Source organism: Trichomycterus rosablanca, chromosome 23, assembly GCF_030014385.1.
Source record: "Trichomycterus rosablanca isolate fTriRos1 chromosome 23, fTriRos1.hap1, whole genome shotgun sequence".
In the NCBI taxonomy this organism is placed as follows: Eukaryota; Metazoa; Chordata; class Actinopteri; order Siluriformes; family Trichomycteridae; genus Trichomycterus; species Trichomycterus rosablanca.
The window spans coordinates 19,326,233-19,348,684 of NC_086010.1; the positions used below are offsets into that span (position 1 = coordinate 19,326,233).

General features: G+C 44.5%; 3 protein-coding genes across 4 annotated transcripts; 2 read left to right on the forward strand and 1 right to left on the reverse strand.

The window, feature by feature from the left end:
* The first annotated feature begins 116 nt into the window (after nucleotides 1–116).
* LOC134300815 (uncharacterized) lies at nucleotides 117–6,198 on the forward strand. Its single transcript, XM_062985238.1, has 4 exons — nucleotides 117–440; nucleotides 2,427–2,576; nucleotides 2,889–2,943; nucleotides 3,245–6,198. The coding sequence occupies exons 1-4, from the start codon at nucleotides 117–119 to the stop codon at nucleotides 4,690–4,692; spliced, it is 1,977 nt and encodes a 658-aa protein (XP_062841308.1). The 3' UTR covers nucleotides 4,693–6,198.
* A 608-nt stretch (nucleotides 6,199–6,806) lies between these two features.
* Nucleotides 6,807–9,191, reverse strand: thtpa (thiamine triphosphatase). 2 transcript variants are annotated; one of them, XM_062985777.1, is made up of 4 exons: nucleotides 9,173–9,191; nucleotides 8,696–8,771; nucleotides 7,304–7,780; nucleotides 6,807–7,037 (listed from the first exon to the last, which is right to left on the reverse strand). In XM_062985777.1, the coding sequence occupies exons 2-4, from the start codon at nucleotides 8,763–8,765 to the stop codon at nucleotides 6,937–6,939; spliced, it is 648 nt and encodes a 215-aa protein (XP_062841847.1). In that variant the 5' UTR covers nucleotides 8,766–8,771; nucleotides 9,173–9,191; the 3' UTR covers nucleotides 6,807–6,936. The 2 variants fall into 2 exon arrangements, with proteins under 2 accessions (XP_062841847.1, XP_062841846.1); XM_062985776.1 differs by lacking the exon at nucleotides 9,173–9,191 and adding an exon at nucleotides 8,991–9,058.
* A 1,146-nt stretch (nucleotides 9,192–10,337) lies between these two features.
* On the forward strand, nucleotides 10,338–20,760 carry zfhx2 (zinc finger homeobox 2). The gene is made up of 5 exons (XM_062985711.1): nucleotides 10,338–10,381; nucleotides 13,071–13,229; nucleotides 13,342–13,402; nucleotides 14,241–18,127; nucleotides 18,253–20,760. Exons 1-5 carry the CDS (start codon nucleotides 10,376–10,378, stop codon nucleotides 18,619–18,621), a joined length of 4,482 nt encoding a protein of 1,493 aa, XP_062841781.1. The 5' UTR covers nucleotides 10,338–10,375; the 3' UTR covers nucleotides 18,622–20,760.
* The last annotated feature ends 1,692 nt before the right edge of the window (nucleotides 20,761–22,452 follow it).

Sequence of the window (22,452 nt, forward strand, 5' to 3'; positions counted from 1 at the left end):
TGACACGAATTGTTGCGTCACAGAATTTCCCAGCCAATCGCGTTGGAGTATGCAGATGAGAGCGCGTGTGTGTATATATAGGGCTGGAGCGGATGGTGATGTTGTGATGTAATAAGATGACGGACTGTATGGTGCGGGGCTGCGGCGCTTCCTCTGGATCTTCCCTCCATTATTTACCCAAAGATCCGGAGCTCAGGCAGAAGTGGGTGGATTTTATCTACCAGAACCGGCCGGTACCGGACAGTGTGGACCGGGTTCGGATCTGCAGCGTCCACTTCACTGAGGGATGCTTCACCAACTACAGACAGAAGCTGATGGGCTTCAGTAAGAGACTCATCCTCACACCTACAGCTGTACCTACTGTAGACCTGCTGACTGATGCTCATCCTGATCCAGATCCTAATCCTGAGCCTAATCCTGAGCCTGATCCTGATCCACAGGTACATACATTCATTCATCCTCCCAGTGTAATCATAATTATCATCATCATCATCATCATCATCATCATCATAATAAGATTCCTTTATTGATCCTCATTGGGGGGATTCTGGTGTTACAGCAGCACAGAGTACATACAGTTATAGAAAGAGTATATAGATTTATACATTAATATATATTTCTATGTGTGTAGTATGTAATTCATCAACACATGATATAGCTAGTATGTTATGATTTAATACAGCTGAACTCGTGTAGCTTCCCAGATTGTTTGTGTTTATTAATAATAAGTTCAGCAGTAAATAAAATCAGCCTGAACAGCGAACAAAGCTCCGTGTGTAACCACAACAACATTTCAACAGAAAAGTCCTAGCGCCTAGAGATGTGTCGTCTGAATCATCCTGCGAATCGACTCATTGAATCAAGTCATACCTTTAAACGCTGCGTAATTTCATTCCTTCATTCACTGTCTTTTACCCCGGCTTCATCCTACCCAGGCTCCCTGGACAGGCCGTCAGCCCATCACAAAGCAAACACGCACACACATTCACACTTAGGGTCATTTAACATCTCCAGTTACCCTGATCGCATGTCTTTGACTGTGAGAGGAAACCGGAGCACCTGGAGGAAACCCACAGACACGAGGAGAACATGCAAAACCCACACAGAAAGGCCCCAGACTGCTCCACCTGTTAATCGAAACCAGGACCTTCTTGCCGTGAGATTCAAAACTATAGAATTCCTGATAGATCCAGAACCCAGTTCTACCGATCATCAAGTCGTTTATTTATTCATGGTTTGAAGTACAAGGGGATTGGGGGGGGGGGGGGGGGGGATGATGTTCCTAATTAGTACCTGGATACCCCCCCCGAAAAAAAAAAAAAAAAAAAGAAGTAAAAACAACAGTTCAGGGGGGTCGTTAGTTAACTAAACTGTACATTGACCCCCAAAATTGTCACAGTATAATTCACACTCTGTATTTATTCACTTATTTACCTTTCAGTCATGATTTCACCTTCATCATTAATAACTCAAATTTAAACTATGGACTTTAGTGCTGGTAAAGCTTGGTTACATATTTAGGAAATAGAATACAACGAAAATAAAAACAATAAACAATACAAGACCAAAAAAAAATTTTTCACACTCACTATCCGACTGTTTACCTTCTGTAACTGGCCAATATCAGGTGTCAACTGTAAATATTATCTTTTTTTTTTTTATCAGTATTTATCAGTCAGTAATTAACATTAAAATATTATGATATTATTACACATCATCCATTCTTTAGTTTCCCCCAAACCTGCTCTGGTTTACATTAATTACACCATAAATACTCAATATCGTGAACTTTATTATATTTAAATCATGTAGATTTGTTCCAGGATGTTTATTTTTATTATTAAGATTTAAATAAAGTAAATAAAATCCGTTTTAGTATCAAACGCTCGTTCAAAACAATCACAACAATACTGCAGCCTTCTAGAGGCGTCTTTTTAAACGAATCGGCTCTTCGAATCGACTCTTGAATCGATTCGTTCAGATGACCGTTGAGAGAACCTACTCGATGTCAACATGTAAAGACAAACCAGAACAAGTGCTGATCCACTTTAGGTTTTATTATTTAATATTTTTTATTATGTTTTTTTTATTTCATGATGCATTTTAACTCATTGTTGTGTGTTTTATTTTGATAATAAACTTGATGGTTAACAGTCAGCTGTCGACTAATAACAGTAGGTTGTTGGTTCACTGTGGATCCCTACAGCAAATGAAACTAATGTTCTTGTTCAAACGTTGTTGTTCTTGATAAGTTTCAGGAATTTCCACAAATGCTCGATGAAACAGCACAGCAAACCTTCAACATCCCCGTCAGTACAACTGGTTCCATCACCCACAAGTTAAAAGTTCATACACGGACCCAAACAGGTGCCCACAGTGAAATTTCCCAGAACTTTTAATGTTATAAGCTCTCAATTCTCTTTCAGGAGAAGACCAAATGTGAAAAGCGTGACAATGGGCCGTTGTGGTTGTGTCCGCTGTGCCAACAGCCTAAAAGAGAGCGTCGCAATTTGGCGTCACACCTGACCAAGAAACACAGCGTACTTCCATCCTGCCTCGTTAAGCTGCTGGATTCTGTAAGTATTTAATCATTTAGTATTTAATCAGGTAGAGCTATAAACCCTAGCTTTAGTCTGTTTGTAATAAACCTATTCATTCGTTTAATCATGATAGCCGTGGTTATATGGATTCATGTATTGTTGGAGAAATCAAGTATGTGGCTGAACTCACAGCCCTTTATTTTGGATCTGGATATGTAAGTTAGCTTAAATTGAGCCTTTGTTAGTCTTATTATTAGTTCAACACTATTATTTAGTACTAAATAATAATAGAATCTGTGATCGTTTGTCGTTACTTTAAACGTTCTTCTTCTTCTCCTTGTCTTGAAGGCGTCTCCGATCCTCGCGTCCAGCGATGGTGAAGAATCCAGCGGACAGAACAGCGGTGAGTTGAAGCGACGGCATTTTAATAGATACATTGTTCCCTTCACGATATTGTGAGTATATGTGGTGTAATTAATGTAAACCGGAGCACCCGGAGGAAACCCACAGGGAGCGTACAGGTTGGTAGTTAGCTTCCAATAAAAAATTTAGAGGTTCTGAACATCATGCTGCCAAGGTTTCATTTAGGTTGAACCTACAGTGCTGCGCCCTCCAGAACAGTACACAGTGATTTATGTATATTGATAAAAATGCAATTTTTTTTAAATGACCATAAACTAATATATTCTTTTCTATATTAAAAGATGGCAAAGTACAAGAGAGTTCAGAAGACCCCGAATCTTCAAATCCACCAATCATCCTTATCGCGTCCCAGAATAAAAATGGTTCTGGTGCTGCGGATTCTAAAAAAAGTTCCACTCAGGATAAAGTAAAAGGACAAAGGAAAAAGAAGAGCGGCTCTAAAGAATCAAAAAACGAATCCATCAGCAGCGATAAATCCACCAATAAAAGCGACGCTCAGAGTGACGCCGGCCAGAGTGACGCCGGCCAGCTTTTTAAGTGTGACGTGTGTCTGGAGGTGTTTCCCAGAAGGTCGGCCCTGAATGCACACAATAACTCGCCGTCGCACATCGAGAGGACGAAAATCGTAGAAAACGATGGCGAACTGATGCGCGCCCTTCTCCGCCGTTACGTCTCCTACAAACCGTACCAGTGCGACGTGTGTAACGTGGCGTACAGTCATGCTATCACCCTGGAAAGTCACCTGAAGTCCGTCCTGCACCAGACTCGAGCTCGGAGCGCGGCGAAGGCGGCCAAGTCTAGAACAAACGCAGGAGGCAAGAAGGTGGGAGCGAAGGCGGCGAAATCCACCACAGAAAGAAGTACCACAGAGCCTCCGACGCCTCTGACCCCAGCCCAGGCTCTGTCTGCTTACCTCCCAGTCCTGTCGTTTACCCCCAGCTCCATCGTACCATCAGTTTTTGCAACACCGACCACAAGTCCTCCAGCCGGACTCTACCCGCAAATGCTTCTTGTGAAGGGTCCTAAAACGAAAAAGCTTTCAGCAAAGACCAAGTCAGTCCTTCATAAGGGTCCGTCACAAGAGGCGACCCTGACCCAAGGAATCTGTCCTTCACAAAGTCATTCAGATGCCTCCACAGAGACCTCAGCTCCTCCAGAAGAAAACGACGACACAGGAGTCAAGGGGGAAGTAAAAGTCAAAATAGAGATCAAGGAGGAACCTTGTGAGGAGGAGGTATCGCAGGTCATAGTGGACGACTGGACAGTGGCTTCCGGTGTCAAGTTGGAGCTTAAACAAGAACACACCAGTGTGGAGTGTACAGAGGAGGTTGAGGACGCCACGGAAACTGATCACGACGGGCACGTAAAGGGAAAAAGATCGGAGTCTAAACAAGACGACGCCAACTTAGCACACAAGGATCAAGGTGGACGCGTGAGGGGAGTTCGGAAGAGAGTCGCTTCAAGAAAAGCTTCTGCAAACCAGGACCTCCTAGATCAAGAGCGTCAATCACCAGGTCTTAATGAATCTACGTATCTCGCCCAGACTGATCTAAACGCGTCCAAATCAAAAGCTTTCGTTCTGAACAGAGAAGACGAAGATGACGATCAGACCCCAACGAATAAAAAGAGAAAGACGCTCATAGTCAAGATGAACCTGAAGCACAAAAGGCGAGGCAGAAGACGAACCCCGAGTTATAAGTCCAAGTCGGCTCCGCTAGACGATCGCTAAGGTCGACCGACGTGCTTTTAATCTGGACTCATTTACACTTGTTTTGGTTCTTTATCATCTCAGTTCCATCACTGGCTGTTAGAGGTGGAATCTACTAGCTTCCAAACCCAAGTCCCAGGAACCGGTCGAGGAGGTTTGGTCTCCAGACAGACAGATGTCAGGAACCCTAACTTAGCTAGCCGAGTAGCATTAACATTAAGACGTGTAAGTTAGTTCATTTCAGGTTAGCTTATTTCAGCTGTTAGATTTTAGTTTAAATTATGAGGATCTTTTTATTTATTAAGAATTATAAAAACAAACTCCGTCACTTTTCTACATCATCACCTTCAGATGCATTTTTCCAGCATCATACCGACTTTTTAATGTTTCTGGTTGAGCTTGTAGGCACTGATGCGCCGGTGCTTTCACATCATCATCACATGAAAATCTTCTTCCCCTTAAAGCTTCTTTCAGCCTCCAAAAAAGGTGGAAATCAGATCCGGACTATAAGCGTCTCTCAGACACGAGTGATTACTCTTCCTACAGAATAAAAGCACATCACATGAACTCGTCCAGGTTACAAACGTTTTATAAATACGCATTAAAATCAGGTCTGAAAAATCTGGACGTTTGATGTTCGCCAGGTGATCAGCATAAGCAGTGATGATTATTAATATAATAATAATATAAAAATCATTTTGGATTCGGCTGTTAAGTTTTTATTATGAATAAAGATTCCAGACGGGATCTTATTATAAACCTTTTATAATATCATAAATATTTAAACCAGTCAGTCAGTATTAGCAGGGAAGGTCGTAAACATTATCAGTGGACTCAGAAAGTATTCAGACCTTAATTTAATTAATTATTTTATTATTTTATTAAAGCTTGTTTGGCAGCGATTGCACCTACAGGTTCATCTCTATAAGCTTCGCACAGCTGGATTTGGGCAGTTTATCCCGTTCTTCATGCCAATGCTAGATCTTCAGATCTCTCCTCAGATGTTTGATGAGGTTTAGGTCTGGACCACTCTGCTGTCTGTGTAGGAGTTGTGCCACCGGTTAAACACGCTGGATGTGAATGTGTCATGAAGAACGGGATAAACTGCCCAAATCCAGCTGTGCGAAGCTTAGATGTGAATCTAAGAAGATCTGCAGGTGAAAATGCTGATGAATATTTATGAATTCTAGCAATTAAATTAATGTTCCGGTGAAATCCTGGTCTCTCCACCAGGCTCGATAAACACAATAGATAAAGAAAGAAGTGTGTGTGTGTGTGTGTGTGTGTGTGTGTGTTTTGGGACGTGGCTTATTTAAAAAAATCACAGCCGTTTCCAGTAATCGCAGTTTTGTTGATAATTTTGTACAAACTTTCTCTCTGAAGCTGAAGGTCGTGTTTGTGCTTGAACATTGTTTAGTCTCACAGCTCGTCAGCAGCAGCAGCACTTGTTTCAGTTTGGATGAGTGGATTGTATAAATGTAGTAAAATATGTACAAAGTTTGAGGTATTAAATGAAACTGAACTTTGCTCACCGTCGTGTTTCTGATTCTTGTTGAGAGTTTCCTGTATGAACGATGTTAGAGCTAAATTAACCCGCTAATAAGCCGCTGGGTGCTCGGGTGGTGCAGTCGTGTATTGCGGTAGTCCTCCACAGCTGAGCTTGATTCTTAATGGTGCTACCAGCCAGCCAGGCCTAACCATAGCCCAAGCACTGAGATGGATAGACGCCAACCTGGATTCTACCTGACACATCTCAACTTAGGAGAAGATGACAACTAGGTAAGAGACCACTGTTCCATGTATTTTTCATGCTCATTGCTGGTAGATTGCACACACGAATCGGAAGAATACGGAGGGGGTAGCGCGGTCCTCCGAACATGTCGAGACAGCCCTCATGCAGCCAGCAGAGGCCACCGGCGTGCACAGGGGGACTGAGTATATCCAAATTGGGATCATTTAGAACACACGCTGATTCTGCATGTTTTAAAACCCCTCACACAGCATCAGCGCCTCCTGCTGCTGGATGACTGACGTGTTCACGGTAATTCAGAACTAAACGCCACAGAACATTTAATAAATTAAGTGTTTTTATTTTATTAAACTCTGTCTAATTAAACCAATAACACTTTCAAAAATGTTACTGTTCATCTCTTTATTCCACACACGGATCCTCCCGAATGCTACAGGCTGGAGAAAAAGTATGTGAACACAGATTCTGACGACTGTACTATAACTATACGGTAATAACAGGTAATAACAGCTGAATTAAAGTACGTGAGCGTCGAGGAGCTGGGTGTAGTGATGTGGGTGAAACCTCTTCAGATACACCTCCATCTTACCCTGGACCTTCTTCTCACCCGCCAGACCTTCAGAACAACACAGAAAGAGAAAAACATTCATGTACTGTATTGACAGTGTAAAATTTGAGCTTCTGATGCATCCTGATGTCAATCCATTCAGCCACGATGCTTTATACGGTGCCTGCATCACCTACTCTCCTGTTATTAAAGACTAAAGATAAAAAATGACTTTACTAACTCAGATTCTGCACATGAACAACAGCGGTACTTTTACAAGAGTTTAGTAGCATAACAAACGGTCAACACGTGCTTACTCCGCTCCGACCACACACCTAATTTAAGGGCGGCCTCTTCTATCCTCCGCATCGCCAAAGTCGTGTCCTCTCCATCCGAAACCAGCACCTCGATCTCGCCCACGCAGTATCCGAAATCAGCCTGATCCAGGTCCACCCGGACCCTGGTCCCGTCCCCTTCGTCCCCCAGCGCGTACGAGCGCCTCACGGTGGTGAACTCCGCAAAGCACTTCAGCGTCAGGCGCTGCAGCCAGGACTCAAACTCTTCATCATCTGCACAGCTCTCCGTCCTCATCACCTCCGTGAGTTCTGCTTTAATCTCGCGCGGATCCGTCAGCTCTCGGTAGTTGGTGCACAGTCTCTCCGAGCTTCTCTCCACGCTCCTCCGGGACGCTGACGGTCGCTTGAGTTCCCACGATGCATCCCGCTTCCTCAGCCAGAAATCTCTCAACGTTAACGTGAAGTCGTCCGAGTCGAAGTACTGATCCCTAAACTCGCGCTGACCCAAACACACGGCTGCAGGAGAACCAGAGGAAGACAGATCAATGTTAGGAGAACGTGTCTGGAGAACCTGCTGAAGGTTTTGCTCTGTTTTCTCACCCAGTTTAGATATTTGTCATTTCTCTGAGCACTCTGGCAACCTCATCCTGCCCTATGATGCCCACACTGGCCGAGAGGGGCCGCACCTTTAAACCAGTCACTCACCAAGTCTAACCACAGACTGGACAGGGGTGGAGAAAGAGGACCATTCTGATTGTTTGGGGTGTGGCGGGGGGTAGAGCGTTGGTGCCAATGTCATGTTTAACTTCTGTGAAGGCACCATTTATGCCAAGGGGTACAAACACATTCTGGAGCAACATGCTGCCACCTAGATGTGTTTTACAGAGACGCCTCTAAAGTGCTGTGCTGTAGTAAGAGAGTGCAGGTGCTAGACTGCCTGTGTTGAGCTTGAATGAAAGAAATCAACCTTAACAAAAGGATTTAGAATGAGAGCATGTATACAAAAACAATAAAGGTTTATTCATGTTTTAAAAGGCGCTTTAATGGGGGTCTGTTGCGCTCGAGCACAACTGCTGAGGCCCGGGTTTGAATCTCAGCGGTGCTGTGATTGGTGACGTCCTTCAAGAAACATGTGACAGACTGCCACCCAGTCCATGCATGATGTTCCTGCCTTGCGCCCTGTGTTTCCCAATGGAACCAGATCCCACTGAGACCCTGACCAGGATTGTTAGAAGCGCTTGATGAAAGAATGAAAGCAGGTCAGAAAGTTTTTCGGTTTTTTTAAATGTTATTTTTCTGAAATGCTGTTATCCCCTCACTTTGTTGTTTTAGTATTTTTATTTATCACTCTAGAATAATTAATATATAATAAATATAATAAATATAATGATTATTTCTGATTAAAACTGAATACAGTGAAGAAAATCTCACCTCCAATCTGCTGCAACTTCTGCTGGATGTCTGAATCACACACAAACTTCCTCTCCACCTCCACCTGCATTTTATACTGAAATAATCAAATAATAAACATTAAAATCACTTTTATTTTCTTATTTTACACAAACAGCCAGAATGAATCAGAATGAGTTTCTTTATTTACTCTAATACTCGTTTATGCAAGAAATGAAAGGTTTCGTCTGTAATACTGCACCCAGATTAAAATCACTCCACATTAAAACTATTATTTATTATTATTTATTTTTATTATTATAATGTTATTACTCACAGATTATACTTATCCCAGCATGCATTTCACCCGCTGTTACTGCTGCTCTCTTCAAACGTGGACGACCTTTCATAATAAAAGCCCCCCCCCCCTTCCCAAATACTTTCACAAACTGTACTCACACTGGTGATAAAGAAGCTAAAATATAATCCATCATGCAATTATAAAAGTTCCAGAATGACCTGAAAGCAGCAGGAACAACATTCACACAGAGACGAACAGTGAGCACACAGCAACAAACATCTCCGTTCCAACCGCCCACTCAAATTATTTCTGTCAAAATAAGAGCACTGAGAAGCTAATAGGAGTAAAATTTGTGCACAAGTATTTACAAAATTCAGAACAATGTACAGATGCTTGGTTAAATAAGGGTTACATGCAAGCATGGCAACCCGTCCTTCTTAGAATACCAAACATGCTGTAAGGTATGGTGGTGGGAGCATCATGATATGGAGCTTTAACATTACTAAAGAAAACACAAACATAAGAGCATAAGTATGGATATAATTCAAGACTTATTTCTAGTAAATAAAAACAGAACAAGAAGGTGAAGATTGCACTGATTTAAAGACTTTTAAATAAAAGTTTATAGATGATTTTAAATTGTGAGTCTATCAGAGGAACCCATGCTGCACAAAACCAATTGCATTCTACAGTTTGAAGATTTTTGCATATATGTAGACATTTTTATTAGAACTTTATATAATAAATCTAAGATAAATGCTATTCACATAAATGATTTTCACTAGTGGTTTAAGAATTTTGGTCTCTACTTTGCATATAATTTATACTCAACGTAACGTCAAACCTCCACACCTCAGTCCAAAGCGACCAAATTACTTTAAAAAAAATGTAAATTGGTACAATTCTGTTAATGCACTCATCTCACATGAACTCTCTGTAGAGCGCTGTAGGGACAACAGCTGCCTAAATAAATAAAACAGCTGCTTTCTTCACACTGAACACTTTCTACAATCTGATCTGAATCTCTCACATCAGTGAGGAGGAATTTCAGGTCCGGTATTCTGTATCACAACTGCTGGATTCAGGTCTGACCAGGTCTGACCAGGTCTTTACTGTGGGATTGTGCCACATTATCAAACTGGTATGTTTTGATCGATGGTAAAACGATGCATTTTGGGAACGATGCCGTTGTAATGAATTAATTGCAGGTATGTTAATGAGGTGAGGTGGAGCAGGCTGTGCGTAATGCGTGCGTACTGGTACTGGGTGAGTGAGTGTCAGTGGGCTTTGGGGGGAGCTGTTGTGTGTTTACTAGAGAGAGAGAGAGAGAGAGAGAGAGAGAGAGGAAAAACTTTTCAGGGTAGGGAGTGAGTGAGTGAGTGAGTTAGTGGGTGAGTTAGTGAGGCGGCTCTGCAGTCAGCATGCAGGTAAACGCTTTTCTCTTAATTGCTCGCTCTTAATTAAATGTGTTAATTACGACTAAATGAAGTGCACATCTGCGCGCTTTCTGACTGGATCGGGTGCATAAAGGTGTGTGAGGAATTCGGAGGGGTGCTGGATGGGTGCAGGGCGGATTTGGTGTGTATTTGTGGAATTGGAAACTTTTTTGTGCGCTCCGGCGCGTTGTTTATTATTGCGGTGTGTTCGGTAATAACGAGGCCGCGTCGCACCGCCGGATGGGATCGTAGGTGAAAAGAAGCGCACTCGGCGGGGCTCGGTGGTGTAAGAAGTCAGATTTAAGGTGGATTTTGGGTGGAAACGCGTTAATTAAACAGCGGGTGCAGGCCGCGGCTCCGAGAGCGCGCGCGCTGTGCGGGTCCGAGCGCGCGCCCGAGCTACAGCCGCACCGAGCGGATAGAGCGATTATTCGAGGCCGCGGCTTCTAATCACACCGCACAAAAGCACCGATTTCACCCGAATTTACCCCGTGTGCGCCCGCCTGAAGCCCCCTGGAGCTGGATTGCGGCTCTGTGCGGCGCTCTGTGAGCTGATGGGTCGGTTTGTGTCTCTATTTCTGCTTTAATTTCAGTTAAATTGAGACGCGCTGCGTAATTAGTGAACCGAGCTGGAGCCAATTTGCTGGAGGTGAGGTGGCACAGAATGGGCTTTTCGGGCTTTTTTGCACCGAATCCGCACATCTAGACCTCAATATTCCGTTTTTACACCACATTCGAAGTCGAATCGAATCGTTATTATAAACCCGTGTGTGTTTTAAACCTTTTATTTTGCTTTAATCGAGCTCAGGCTGCAAATTAATGCGCGCTGCGTCCTAATTAACCAAATTAACCAAATTCGAAACCTCAACCGCTCGAGTTCAGCACACAGAACGAACCCGAATTAAAGGAATAAATGTGGTGAAGTTGTTTCGATCGTGTGGTGCAGACTTTTGAGACTTGTGAGCACTTTTATTCAGTACAAGCGTGTAGCACTGAGGCTAATTGGTGTAGCAGATCCATTACAGCACTGCTGCTATTTCCTCCATCATAAACACACTCAGTCACAGTAGTGATTCTGCATCACCTTCATTCAGCAACACTCACACGAATCAACACTATATTAGGAGAACATGTTTATGTACATGTGGGGCTGTTTTACTGTTGATTTGTGTTTGTTTGTTTATTTGTGAAAGATTTTACACTGCAGCAGAATCCATCCAGATCAGTGACAGTTTGAGAAATAGTTTCACAAATATCATCATTATAATGCAATATTGCAGTAAAAATCAACTTATTAGTACTTAATTCATTCCCACAATGTGTTTTATGATTAGTTTTTAATGAAACAATGCGGTGGCTAAGTGGGTAGCACTGTCGCCTCACAGCAAGAAGGTCCTGGGTTCGATCCCCAGTGGAGTGGTCGGGGTCCTTTCTGTGTGGAGTTTGCATGTTCTCCCTGTGTCCACGTGGGTTTCCTCCAGGAGCTTCGGTTTCCTCCCACAGCCCAAAGACATGCACTTGAGGTGAACTGGAGACACTAAATTGTCCATGAGTGTGTTCGATATAACCTTGTGTAATGAGTAACTATTGTTCCTGTCATGAATGTGACCAAAAGTGTAAAACATCACGTTATAATCCTAATAAACAAACAAACACTGAGCCAATGAGAAAATGAGTAAATAAATAAATCAAGCATCATGATGTGGTTATTAAACTGACACCTGTGATACACGCCTGACGAGGTGCATTAATCATGAATTGTGTTCTTATTTCTTATCAGCCGTTACTGGTTATTATTTATTAATGTTTATTCATTGGTCATTTGTGCTTGTACGGTGGGATAAATCAATTCACGTTCATTTGCTGCATAATAATTCACATATTGGGGAAAAAATGACGTCAGATGAAGTGAAGCACGACTTTTAAAATGTGTTGTTTTCATTTCATCATCAAAGTTCTACAGATAAGCAGAAACTTTTGCTAAATAATCTTTGTAATGAATCTAAAACACAAAAGCAAAGCGCTTCTTATCAATTAGCTGCACGTATCGCCATAAAAGAGCTCTGACAATTAGCCGAGCACTTTGATATGCGGGAATTCGAAGCCACGCGGGGCGAGTCTGTATCCGTCCCAACTGCAGGTGCATCGTCCGCAATGATTTCAGGTTTTAAAAGGAACAGCGGTGAAAATCATGTGCGGTCAGGGTTCCTGTGGTACCAGGTACCAGGACATTAGCAGTACGTCCTTCATCTTCTGTAGGTTTTGATCAGGATCGTTCTGCAGTGCATCCTGGTTACATGGACACGTTACAGGCCGTCCACATAATTTTGGAGAACGCAGGATTTGTCGCTGTGGTCAACCTTGCTCTGTGTGCCCATTCTAGACTATTGCGATGGATTGGGGGTAACCCACTTGTAAGGACGTTCTGATGTTAGCTGGTCGTTATAAAGATTATAAATATGCAAGTGAACTTTGTCAGGAAATTGTGCTGATGCTGAGTTAGTCGGTGGATGAACACGATGAATAGATTACATTTCGTTGCGTTTGACTGCCGGAGCCGTGCAGGTTCACCTTCAATAATAACAAGAACGTCTAGGGGCAGATGTTTGTTCCAGACCAAGCATAGTCTGGTTTTAGGATGCACCAGTACTAACAGGTAATGCTTTTGCTTCTGTTTAAGGAGGAGCTGGGAGAGACCATGGGGGCGGGTAACGATGGGGGGTCCTTGTGGTTGTGCCCGTTATGTCAGGATGCTCAGGTGGATCGTGAAGCTCTGTCCTCACACCTGAGCGAGAAACACAGCGTGCTTCCTTCCTGCCTGGAAAAGCTACTGGATATCGTGAGTATTTATGATCGCGACGTGAATCCGATCTCGCAGTTCTGGGGAAATGTTATAGTTTAGTTGTGCAAACCAGTTTTTCACTTTGTTTTCTTGTCTGAACCCTCTCAAGGCGGCTCCTGTTCACGGTTCCACGGACGGATCGAGGGACTCCAGCGCGCAGAATGAAATCAGTAGGTTCAGCTCTTCTGTCATCCTGTAGATCCTGTCATGATGAGAATTTAATCTGGCAATTAACCATCATACAGTGGAATCAATGTTCTACATCAGGGTGTCCAAACTACGTCCTGTAAAACCGCTCGTGAGGTATTTTAGAAGTGAAATACATCACAAAAAAAACCCAGCTTGAACTGTTTGACCTCTGGGTGGATCTTGTCTGGTTCCACTACATCAGACACAACATGCATGGAACACTGGTCTCCCGTCAAGGTTTGGGAAGGAAAAGAAACTTGAATTTGTCCTGAACTGGCTTTAATGTGCCGACGACTGTGGACGATGTCACCTGTGCGCCATAGTTTGGTTTCTTTTCTCCAAGCACGACTGTGAGAGTTTGGGTTTCCTCCCTTCCCTTGCTGGGAGACTACTGTTCCATGTAGTTTTTAATAGGAAGCTCAGGTAGCTACATAGAAGATAGAAAATAGATATACTTTATTTGTCATATATACATATACAGGTGTTCAGTACGAAGTCATGGTCAGAGCGCAGGATCAGCCATCGTATGGCGCGCCTGGAGCAGACAGGGTTAAGGGCCTTGCTCAAGGACCCAACAGTGGCTGCATAGCAGAGCCTGGATTTGAACTGCCAATCTTCCGGTTGATAGCCCAAAGCTCCACCCAGTAGGCTCCCACTGTCCCATATTAAGGTTTTTTGGTTGTTACTCAGGCACAGTAAAAGAAGCCTTGCAGAAAGCACGGTAACCACGGGGCTTTGTGACGTGCATGTTACTGGTGTATGTAAACGTTCCACTTGGTTTTTATTTTAAATAAAGCACGTCTGTTTTTCTTTTGAAAGATGGCACGTCCCTGCAGAGTTTAGAAAACTCCAAATCTCCTCCAGCGGCGTCCCAGAACGAAGAGGAATCCGCGGATACGAGGAACCGAGACGGTTCTACCCAGGCTAAGGAGGATTGTGATGAAATGGAAGCAGCGTGCAACGAGACGGACTGGGCAGCCATGGAATCGGATCAGGAGAACGTCACCCCGAGCCAAGATAAATCAGCCGCTCCCGCCGAGGGGGACGCCGGCCGTCGCTTCGTGTGTCACGCGTGTCTGGAATTCTTCCCCACGAGGTCGGCGCTGGGTGTGCACTATAAATCTGCCTCTCATATCCAAAGGATGAGGACGGGAACGGCGAGCGAAGACTCCTCGGCCCCCGTTCCCGCCCGTCCCTACGTCTCTAACAAACCCTACCAGTGCGCCGTGTGTCGGGTCTCCTACAACCACGCCATCTCTTTGGACAGTCATTTAAAATCCGTTCTGCACCAGAGTCGCACCAGGAACGCCGCCGCTAATTCCACTACAAACACCGGGGGTGGAAGTGCGACGGCCACTACGGTGGCTAACACGGCACAGTTAGCTTACGCTACGACCAGCAACGGTGTCGCTCGGGTGGCAAATCTGACCGCGTCACAAACGTCGACCAAAGATGACGAGCAAGTACCCGCCCCCTCGTTGCTTTCCTCTCCGGTTGCCTCGGCTCAGGCGGTGTCCGCCTTTCTCACTCTGCTTACGTCAAGTCCCAACTCGGTTCCGCACTCCATCCTTCCTTCGCTCTTTGCAGCCGGGACCGGTGCCGCCCCAGGCGCCACTCCTCAGATCATATCCCAGCCGCAAATGCTCATGCCCCTCATCCTGAACGGACTCCAGACTCAGAGTCCGAGCTCGGAGTTCCCTAAGCAGATCCTGCAACAGGCCGTGCCGGTCCTTGGTCTCAACGCGGCTCAACAGGCTCTCCTGGCCCAAGGACTCGGCGGTTTGCAAAATCAGTGGGCTGGGCTACGACTGTCCAACCTGGCTCAGGTGACTGCAGACGACAATAAGGAGGTGGACGCGAAGGTCAAAACCGAGATCAAGCAGGAGCCGTGTGACCAGCAAGTCCCACAGATGATGGAAGAGTCGCAGCCCGCGGACGTTTCTGCAGATAGCAGGGTGGACCCCAAACAGGAGCGCAACCCTTCAGAGAGTAAGAGTAAACTCGGGGCGTGTGTGGAGTCTGACACTAATCAGATGAAAGATGAAATGGATGTGGAGAGCACAAATGATGCTGGCAGTGTGGAGGAAAACGCAGGCCAGGACGTTCAGTGTGGCTGCCCATCGTCAGGTCTTTCAGAATCCGCTCAGTGCCCCCTGCACAACCACAAAGAGTTAAAAACCAGCCCTGAGAAGAGCAACCGGTCTAACACTAAGCTTGCCTTGATGTCCGTGCAGGACAAGGGTGCCAAGACTCATCCAGACTTGTCCTCAGGTCCTCCAGTACTTACCGAGTTTCAGTCTCAAGTTCTTTGGGCTTTCCTCGAGTCGCGGAGCGAGACGGATTCAGCCGTCCCGCCGAAAGAAGACTGTGAAGCCCTCGGAAGGGAAGTAGGGCTGACCGAGGAAGAGGTCCGAAAGTGGTTAATAGACGCCCGCCGCGCTAAGAACAGACGCATCGCGGAAGAAATGGAGGAGGAGGATTACGTCGACGAAAGCATCGAGGACGAGGAAGGCGCTCTAATGATCGACGAAGGCGAATACGGACAGAGTCCGTCGGCCTCGAGCAGCCACGCCATAGATCTGTCCAGCAGTGCCGAAAGACACAAGGGGTCCAGCCAAGAGGAATTGTGTTTGACCTCGGACTCAGAGAGCGAGGATTTCTACACCTCAGTTATCGTAACCGACGACGAGAGTCAGAGTAGCTCAGTGAGGGAGGATCCGGGTAGCCCAGCTAAACAGGCCCCACAGGTAGAAACGTCCAGCAGCGGTGGAAAGGTTCTCCGCTCCACTACGGTCTTCCTGTCTGATGCAGAGGATGAAGACGACGACGATCAAACCGCAAAGAGTAAGAAGAGAAAGAGGGAGGACGACGAGGAATTCCAGTGTAAAAAGGAAAAGCAGGATGCAGATCTCGACGTTCAGCTGGAAGCACAAGCTGATCCTCCAACTCCTTTATCGGTTCCTCTCGATGCACAAGGTCTTCCAGCAGGAATATTGCATTCCTTACCTCTGTCCCTTTCTCTCGCTCAGTTTTCAACCGGGTTGTTCAGTCCCTACGTCCTCTCAGTCCCTTCGTCTGTCGTCGGAGTTGGCGTTTCCGACGGGGACCGGAGCAAAGTAGCGGCCTTTACGTCCTCCCGAACTGTGAGAACACAGACCTCTCTTCAAGGAGCTGTGGTTGGTTCTCTCGCACAAGCCACCCATATAGTGTCAAACGGCAGCGATTGTGAGTCTGCCTTGGATCTGAGTATCGGAAAGAACCAGAGCTCAGCAACATCCACGCCAAGCTCAGCAACCAGCAAGTCCTTCATCCAAAAGACTGCTTTGCTTGATGGTCTTGGTTTAAAACCGACGACTGTTGGAGTCCCTGCGGAGGGAAGTCTTATAGTTGTTCAGGTGAAGCCCGATTCCGCCATCACCATCCCGAACACCATCAGTGCCCTCGGTAATTGCAATAGCTTAGCCAAAGCTAGCACCGTGTACATGAGAGCTGCGGAGAAAGTGAACGCTTCCTTGATGGAGAGAGAGAAACAGAGCGAGCAAGATAAAGCGAGGGAATTAAAAAGACCCAACGCAAAACGGTTCAGGGACATGAGAAGGTCCAGGACCATCATTCAGGCTGACCAGCTGGATATCCTCTATGGGTGTTACTTCAAAGACCCAAACCCAGGAAAGCACGAATTTGAGCAAATATCAGAGTGGGTGCACCTGCCCAAAAAGGTGGTCCAGATCTGGTTCCAGAACATGAGGGCTCGGGAGCGTAAAGGGGAAGTGCGCTTCATAAGTGACGGCACGTTAGCGGCCGTGGGTAAACCACTTATAAAGTTCACCTGGCCACTAACTAAGCCCATCTTCTCAAGTACCCCCAAATCTAACTCGAGCCCGACCACTCCCGGCATGCTTCCTTCCAAACCTCTAACAGGATCCGACCCTCCAAAGGTCGTGGAAAAGGTTACGGAGATCAAAGATCCGTTAAAGATCGCCATCCAGGGTTTGACCCGGCCGAAGGAGGTGGCATCGTCTACGGTCTCCAGCAGCACATCTTCAGCACTCAAGACCAAAGTGGAAACCGTAAATACATACACGATGGTTAAAATAGCCCCCAAAACTGTGGCCCCACTAGTTACGGTCCCAATATTGACCAACGCCACGACCGTTTCTCAAACCCCCCAGAAGACGACCGTCGAGGAACAGAGCAAAGCAGACGGGAGAGGTGAGAAGGACGGCCAGAGTCAAGGAAAGGCCAGACCTGGGACGACCAACCGCATGGTGCCAAAACTGTCACCCACACCCATCATCAGATCTCCCATTGCTGTAACCCAGAAACAAAATGGCATCACCTACTGGTCTCAAAAGGGTCCCATTAAGATCAACACCCTGTCCAGGGAACAGCTGGGTCTGAGTACTACACGCCCCACCATCACCTCCGCTTCACTCCTCTCACCATCCCTAATGCTCTCCACACCGCCGGCTGGTCAAAGGGATTCCGGTTACATCCAGCACTCCACCCCCAGAAGACCCCGAACACACTTGAACTGTCTGCAGCTGTCCATCCTGCAGTCCTGCTACGAGACCTGCGCCCATCCCAACGCGTTAGAGTGCGAGGCGGTCGGGACCGCGCTCGGCCTGCCCCTCAAAGTGGTGCAGATCTGGTTCCAAAACACACGTGCCAAGGAGAAACGCTGGCGGCTACAGCAGGAGAAGCTGGTAAGGTCATCTCGACGTCTTTATACAGATAAAATACTTTACTGTCAGTACAGTAGACCATGTTCTGAATGATCTAGTCAGTCCTGTAAGTGTGTAACAGTAATGCTTTATTTCTCTGTCGACAGTCTCCTAATTCCGGCGACCCCTCTCTGAAGGTGGACATCAGCTCAGGCTCCTATCTACAGTACAACGCCCTCCGAGCCAACCGGCCCATTCTCCCCAAACCAGTGCAACTGACAGTTCTGAAAACCACTTCGCCGACACCCTCCGTGGACCAGCCAGCGACTCGCGAGACACTACGCGGAAAATGCGACGTGTGTAACGTGGAGTTCGAGTCGAGAGCCGCGGCGCGGGACCACGTTTTCTCTCCTCGGCACCTGGCCACGCTAAGAACCACTAACTTTGGTCAGGTCACGGTGCAACTTAAGGTCTTATCGGCCAGCGGCGCGGTGAGCCAGGCGTCCGAGGTATCGCCCGCCGGCAGCACGAGCTAAAAACAGAACCTCGGACCGGACCCCGGTGTGCCGCATGGACCCACGGAGCTCTTACGCTTTGGTTCCAGAAACTAGAGGTGCCTGTTTGGGCACAGTCACGTCACGGTGGGATGAATTTCTCTACAGTTCTGGACTTCAGTTCTTTCTTTTTTTTTTTTTTTTAACTTTTTGCCACATCATTTCACTAATAATAATAATAATAATCTAATGAAACGGTTATACTGAACGTTAAACCCGTATGGTCCTGTTTTATGTCTTCATCTCTTGCTTTATGATTTTAGACGTTTTTATTGTGCTCATACTTTCACTTATTCAGAACACTTGGGTGTAGGGATGTCCCGATCCAGTCGTGTTACCCCGATCTCGATTCGTCTGCTTTAATATTGACTATCTGTCGATAACAGTATGACGACAAAACTCACGTTTTTCCTCAATAACAAATAAACCAAATTGTACCACATAACTAGTGTAAACAGTCTAATAGTTGTCCGGACAGAGTCCGCTATACACAATCAGACGCCTGTACGACGCGTTAGTAGCGTAATCAGACGTCTGTGCCCTGTTACGACTGTAATCGGTTGCCTGTACTACGTCACAAGCGTAAACCAGCGCACTGTGCTAAAACCGTGTAAAACCACCCTCGGGGTCGGGACATCCCTGCTCGGGATAAATAGGAGACAGCCCAGTGTCGGACCACCCAAACCAAAGTGGCGTGGATTGTATTCGTGCGTGGTACTGCCTCTGCTCGGGTCAGGGGGGGTTCGAGTCCCACTGGGCTCTGGGTGTTTTAAAGTTCTTATAGATGAAAGATTTTATTCACAGAGTTTTTAAATAATTAATGAATGAATTATTGGGAGTTTTATGGCTGAATTGAATCATGGAAGTCGACGATGTAGATATCCGGCGGCTTGTAGGCACGTGCTGATCTAAAGATTTAACACCGCAATAATGGTTTTACATCCCAGTCGATGGTGCGCCGGTGTTTCCGGTGGTATTAAAGCTCTGCTGCTCCTCATCCATCCAGAATGAACTCGTGGACCAAAACGGTGGGAGACGAGGCAGGGTTTTTAATTCGTACAGCGATCTAGACCATCCTTATTGATTGAATTAAATGTGGGGGGTACACTGGTGCAGCAGGTACGGTAGGGTTGGCTATATAACCCACACGTCATCAAAAATCGGTTCCTGATCATTTGTGAATGTATTTATGATACTGAGCTTATTATATATGGATTTTCAGTCGTTTATGCAGAATTATGGTTGAGAGAGAGAAAAGAAGTGGTTAACGTGGGTGCAGCTGCGTCAGATGTATTTTCTTTACCGATGGCTCTGGACCCACTGTGACACCCCAATCATCAGCTAACAGCCTCCTCCCACGTTTAATGCAACAGTATTCGAAAGGTGCATGTTGTGCACTTTTGGCTCGAGTGCTAACAGCAGCATTTAGGGAGTAACTCTGCCATGTTTGCATTTGTGAACGTGCACATGACGGTGGAGTGAGTAGCAGGACAGATGCCCGCCAGATGCATCGCGATGTTTAACCAAGGTGAATGATCGACACGTGCCTACTAAACGCCTCAGTAGTTTTTATGTTGTATTTTGGGGGGTATAGGAGGACTCTAAATCCAGATTTGGTAATAAAATAAGGACACCGTTATCTAACAGCGGCACCTTTATCTGCCATCATGACAATCTTGGACTTTTTAAGCTTCACGTTAAAGATGTCGAATGCTCCTCGTGCAGCACTTTGTTCCTTTATAAGGTCTGAAAGGGTTTTTAGGGGTTTTTTCGGCGCCGCCGCACAGGAGCGTTTGGGTTCCGGTGGACGGAGAGGGTTCGGACCTCGCCGCTGTGCAACAAGCCAAAGCCAATCCTATCTTAGCAAAATTTTATACGAATTTGTGAAGTCAAATGACGTCAATCTTGATTATTATTTTTTTTTAAAGCTTGTGGCGTCCCTGCCGTGTCACAGCTTACACCGCGTTTCGATGTACGAATATGGGAGAGAAGAGGTGCGAGACCCTTTTCATGAGGGGGTTTGTGTCTGGAACTTCATCCCCTCACGTCTCCTCATGACCAAGGTACTTTGGGTGTTTTTGGGCGTCACTGTGCCGGCACGTCGTGCTAATGAAGCTAAATTCGGCAGGACGGGGGGGGGGGGGGGGGGGGGGGGGGGGGGGGGGGGGCGAGATCCTGAAGGAGGTGAAATACTAAAGAGAACTGGCGATTCGTCTTCTTTTCGGATTTTAAGTTGTACATTATTATTATTATTAACGATGTTGCTATTCATATTTTTTAAAGGAACTCTATTAAGAAAACAAAGTTATTCCAAAGTTATTCTTTCACTTTCTTTCTGTCGTTTTAAAAGAGGAAAACGAGAAAAACCAAAAAGCGTTGGAGATGCACAGTGTTTGGTCGTGAATTTCCTCTTCACTCTTCAGTGAGGTCAGGAAGGGCGTGGCTGTATTAAGGTGGAGCACTTGGATGTGATTATTCGGAGGCGTGTCGCGTTTATTAACGCACATCGTGAGGTTATTTAACACACTGTGTTAAACTGTAGCTCGTCTTCACTGAGCACGAAACCGATCTGGTCCGATCCGTTACAGATGGACGTTGGTGCAGATCTGCTTTTTGACTGATTTTCTTTTTCTTTTGCATTAACACTCGTATCACTTGTTATATAACTACTATTGCTATTGATTTCTTTACTATCATCACGGTTTGATTATTATTCGTTCATAACGGTTTTTAATAGCATCTTTTTCTTCATCCTGATGATTTGAGAAACTGAACGATGGTGTTATGAAATAATATTAATTTTTTAAGTTTGTTTTCCCCCTTTAACCTGTACCTTCATTTTGTGTTGATCTTTTTTTTCTTCTACAGAAAATAAACTGAACTTCACTTACTGGTGTTTTACTTGCTGATAAATATTAATATCATCTCCATTAGTCTTAATATCATCATCACGACACCTAACCTTGGATTATACAGTATCAGCTCTTCAGGTTCAGCGGTGGTTCCTAAATTGTAGTACAAATTCTATTGGTGGTGAGTGAAGCTTTGAGATCTCCAGGATGGAACACCAGATCTGCTTCCAGAAACATAGTTTTCACAGTCCGATTATAATAATTTTAGTATGTGTTTAATCTTGAACACGTGTGTTCACACGTATGTATTCTGAATATAAGAGAGATTTTTTTATCTTTATTGGCAAATAAAATCTAAACATAAAGCTAAAAATAAATGAAAGTGCTCAGATGTTCTAGTTAAATCCCAAGAAATATTTATAAAAGATTTTTCAAAGTTTGTGAGTAAAGTAAAATATTTTGACAAATTAAGCAGGACTATTTACATTGTGTTTACACATAAAAAACAATAAAAGGGCAATAAATTATATAAAATATTTATTCTACTAATATTCATAATGTGAATAAGGTATATCTAATCCTTGATAATGCTATTATTAATAATATAATGGAAATATAATAAAAATATTTAATATATAGTAATTAATTGTATAATTGTATAATATTTAATATAAATAAATGATATAGTAAATATATGTATTATTAATATAAATATAAATATTGATAATAATTGAAAATATTTAATATAAATAAATATAAATGATATAGTGAAAAATATAGGTATTAATATAAATATTAATAATTATTGAAAATATTTAATATAAGTAAATATAAATTATATAGTAAATATAGGTATTATTAATATAAATATGAATATAAATATTGATAATTATTAAAGATATTTCATATAAATAAATAATATAGTGAATAATAATATAGATATTATTAATATAAATATAAA

Bases quoted from the DNA above. Each gene is read 5' to 3' on its own strand.
- LOC134300815 (XM_062985238.1), top strand. From the start codon at position 117: ATGACGGACTGTATGGTGCGGGGCTGCGGCGCTTCCTCTGGATCTTCC. The intron at 441-2,426 runs GTACATACATTC...ATTCTCTTTCAG, and splicing joins AGCCTGATCCTGATCCACAG to GAGAAGACCAAATGTGAAAA. The intron at 2,944-3,244 runs GTGAGTTGAAGC...CTATATTAAAAG, and splicing joins ATCCAGCGGACAGAACAGCG to ATGGCAAAGTACAAGAGAGT.
- thtpa (XM_062985777.1), bottom strand. From the start codon at position 8,765: ATGCAGGTGGAGGTGGAGAGGAAGTTTGTGTGTGATTCAGACATCCAG. The intron at 7,781-8,695 runs GTGAGATTTTCT...GTTCTCCTGCAG, and splicing joins GAAGTTGCAGCAGATTGGAG to CCGTGTGTTTGGGTCAGCGC. The intron at 7,038-7,303 runs GTGTGTGGTCGG...GTTGTTCTGAAG, and splicing joins AGAGGCCGCCCTTAAATTAG to GTCTGGCGGGTGAGAAGAAG.
- zfhx2 (XM_062985711.1), top strand. The intron at 13,230-13,341 runs GTGAGTATTTAT...AACCCTCTCAAG, and splicing joins TGGAAAAGCTACTGGATATC to GCGGCTCCTGTTCACGGTTC. The intron at 13,403-14,240 runs GTAGGTTCAGCT...TTCTTTTGAAAG, and splicing joins CAGCGCGCAGAATGAAATCA to ATGGCACGTCCCTGCAGAGT.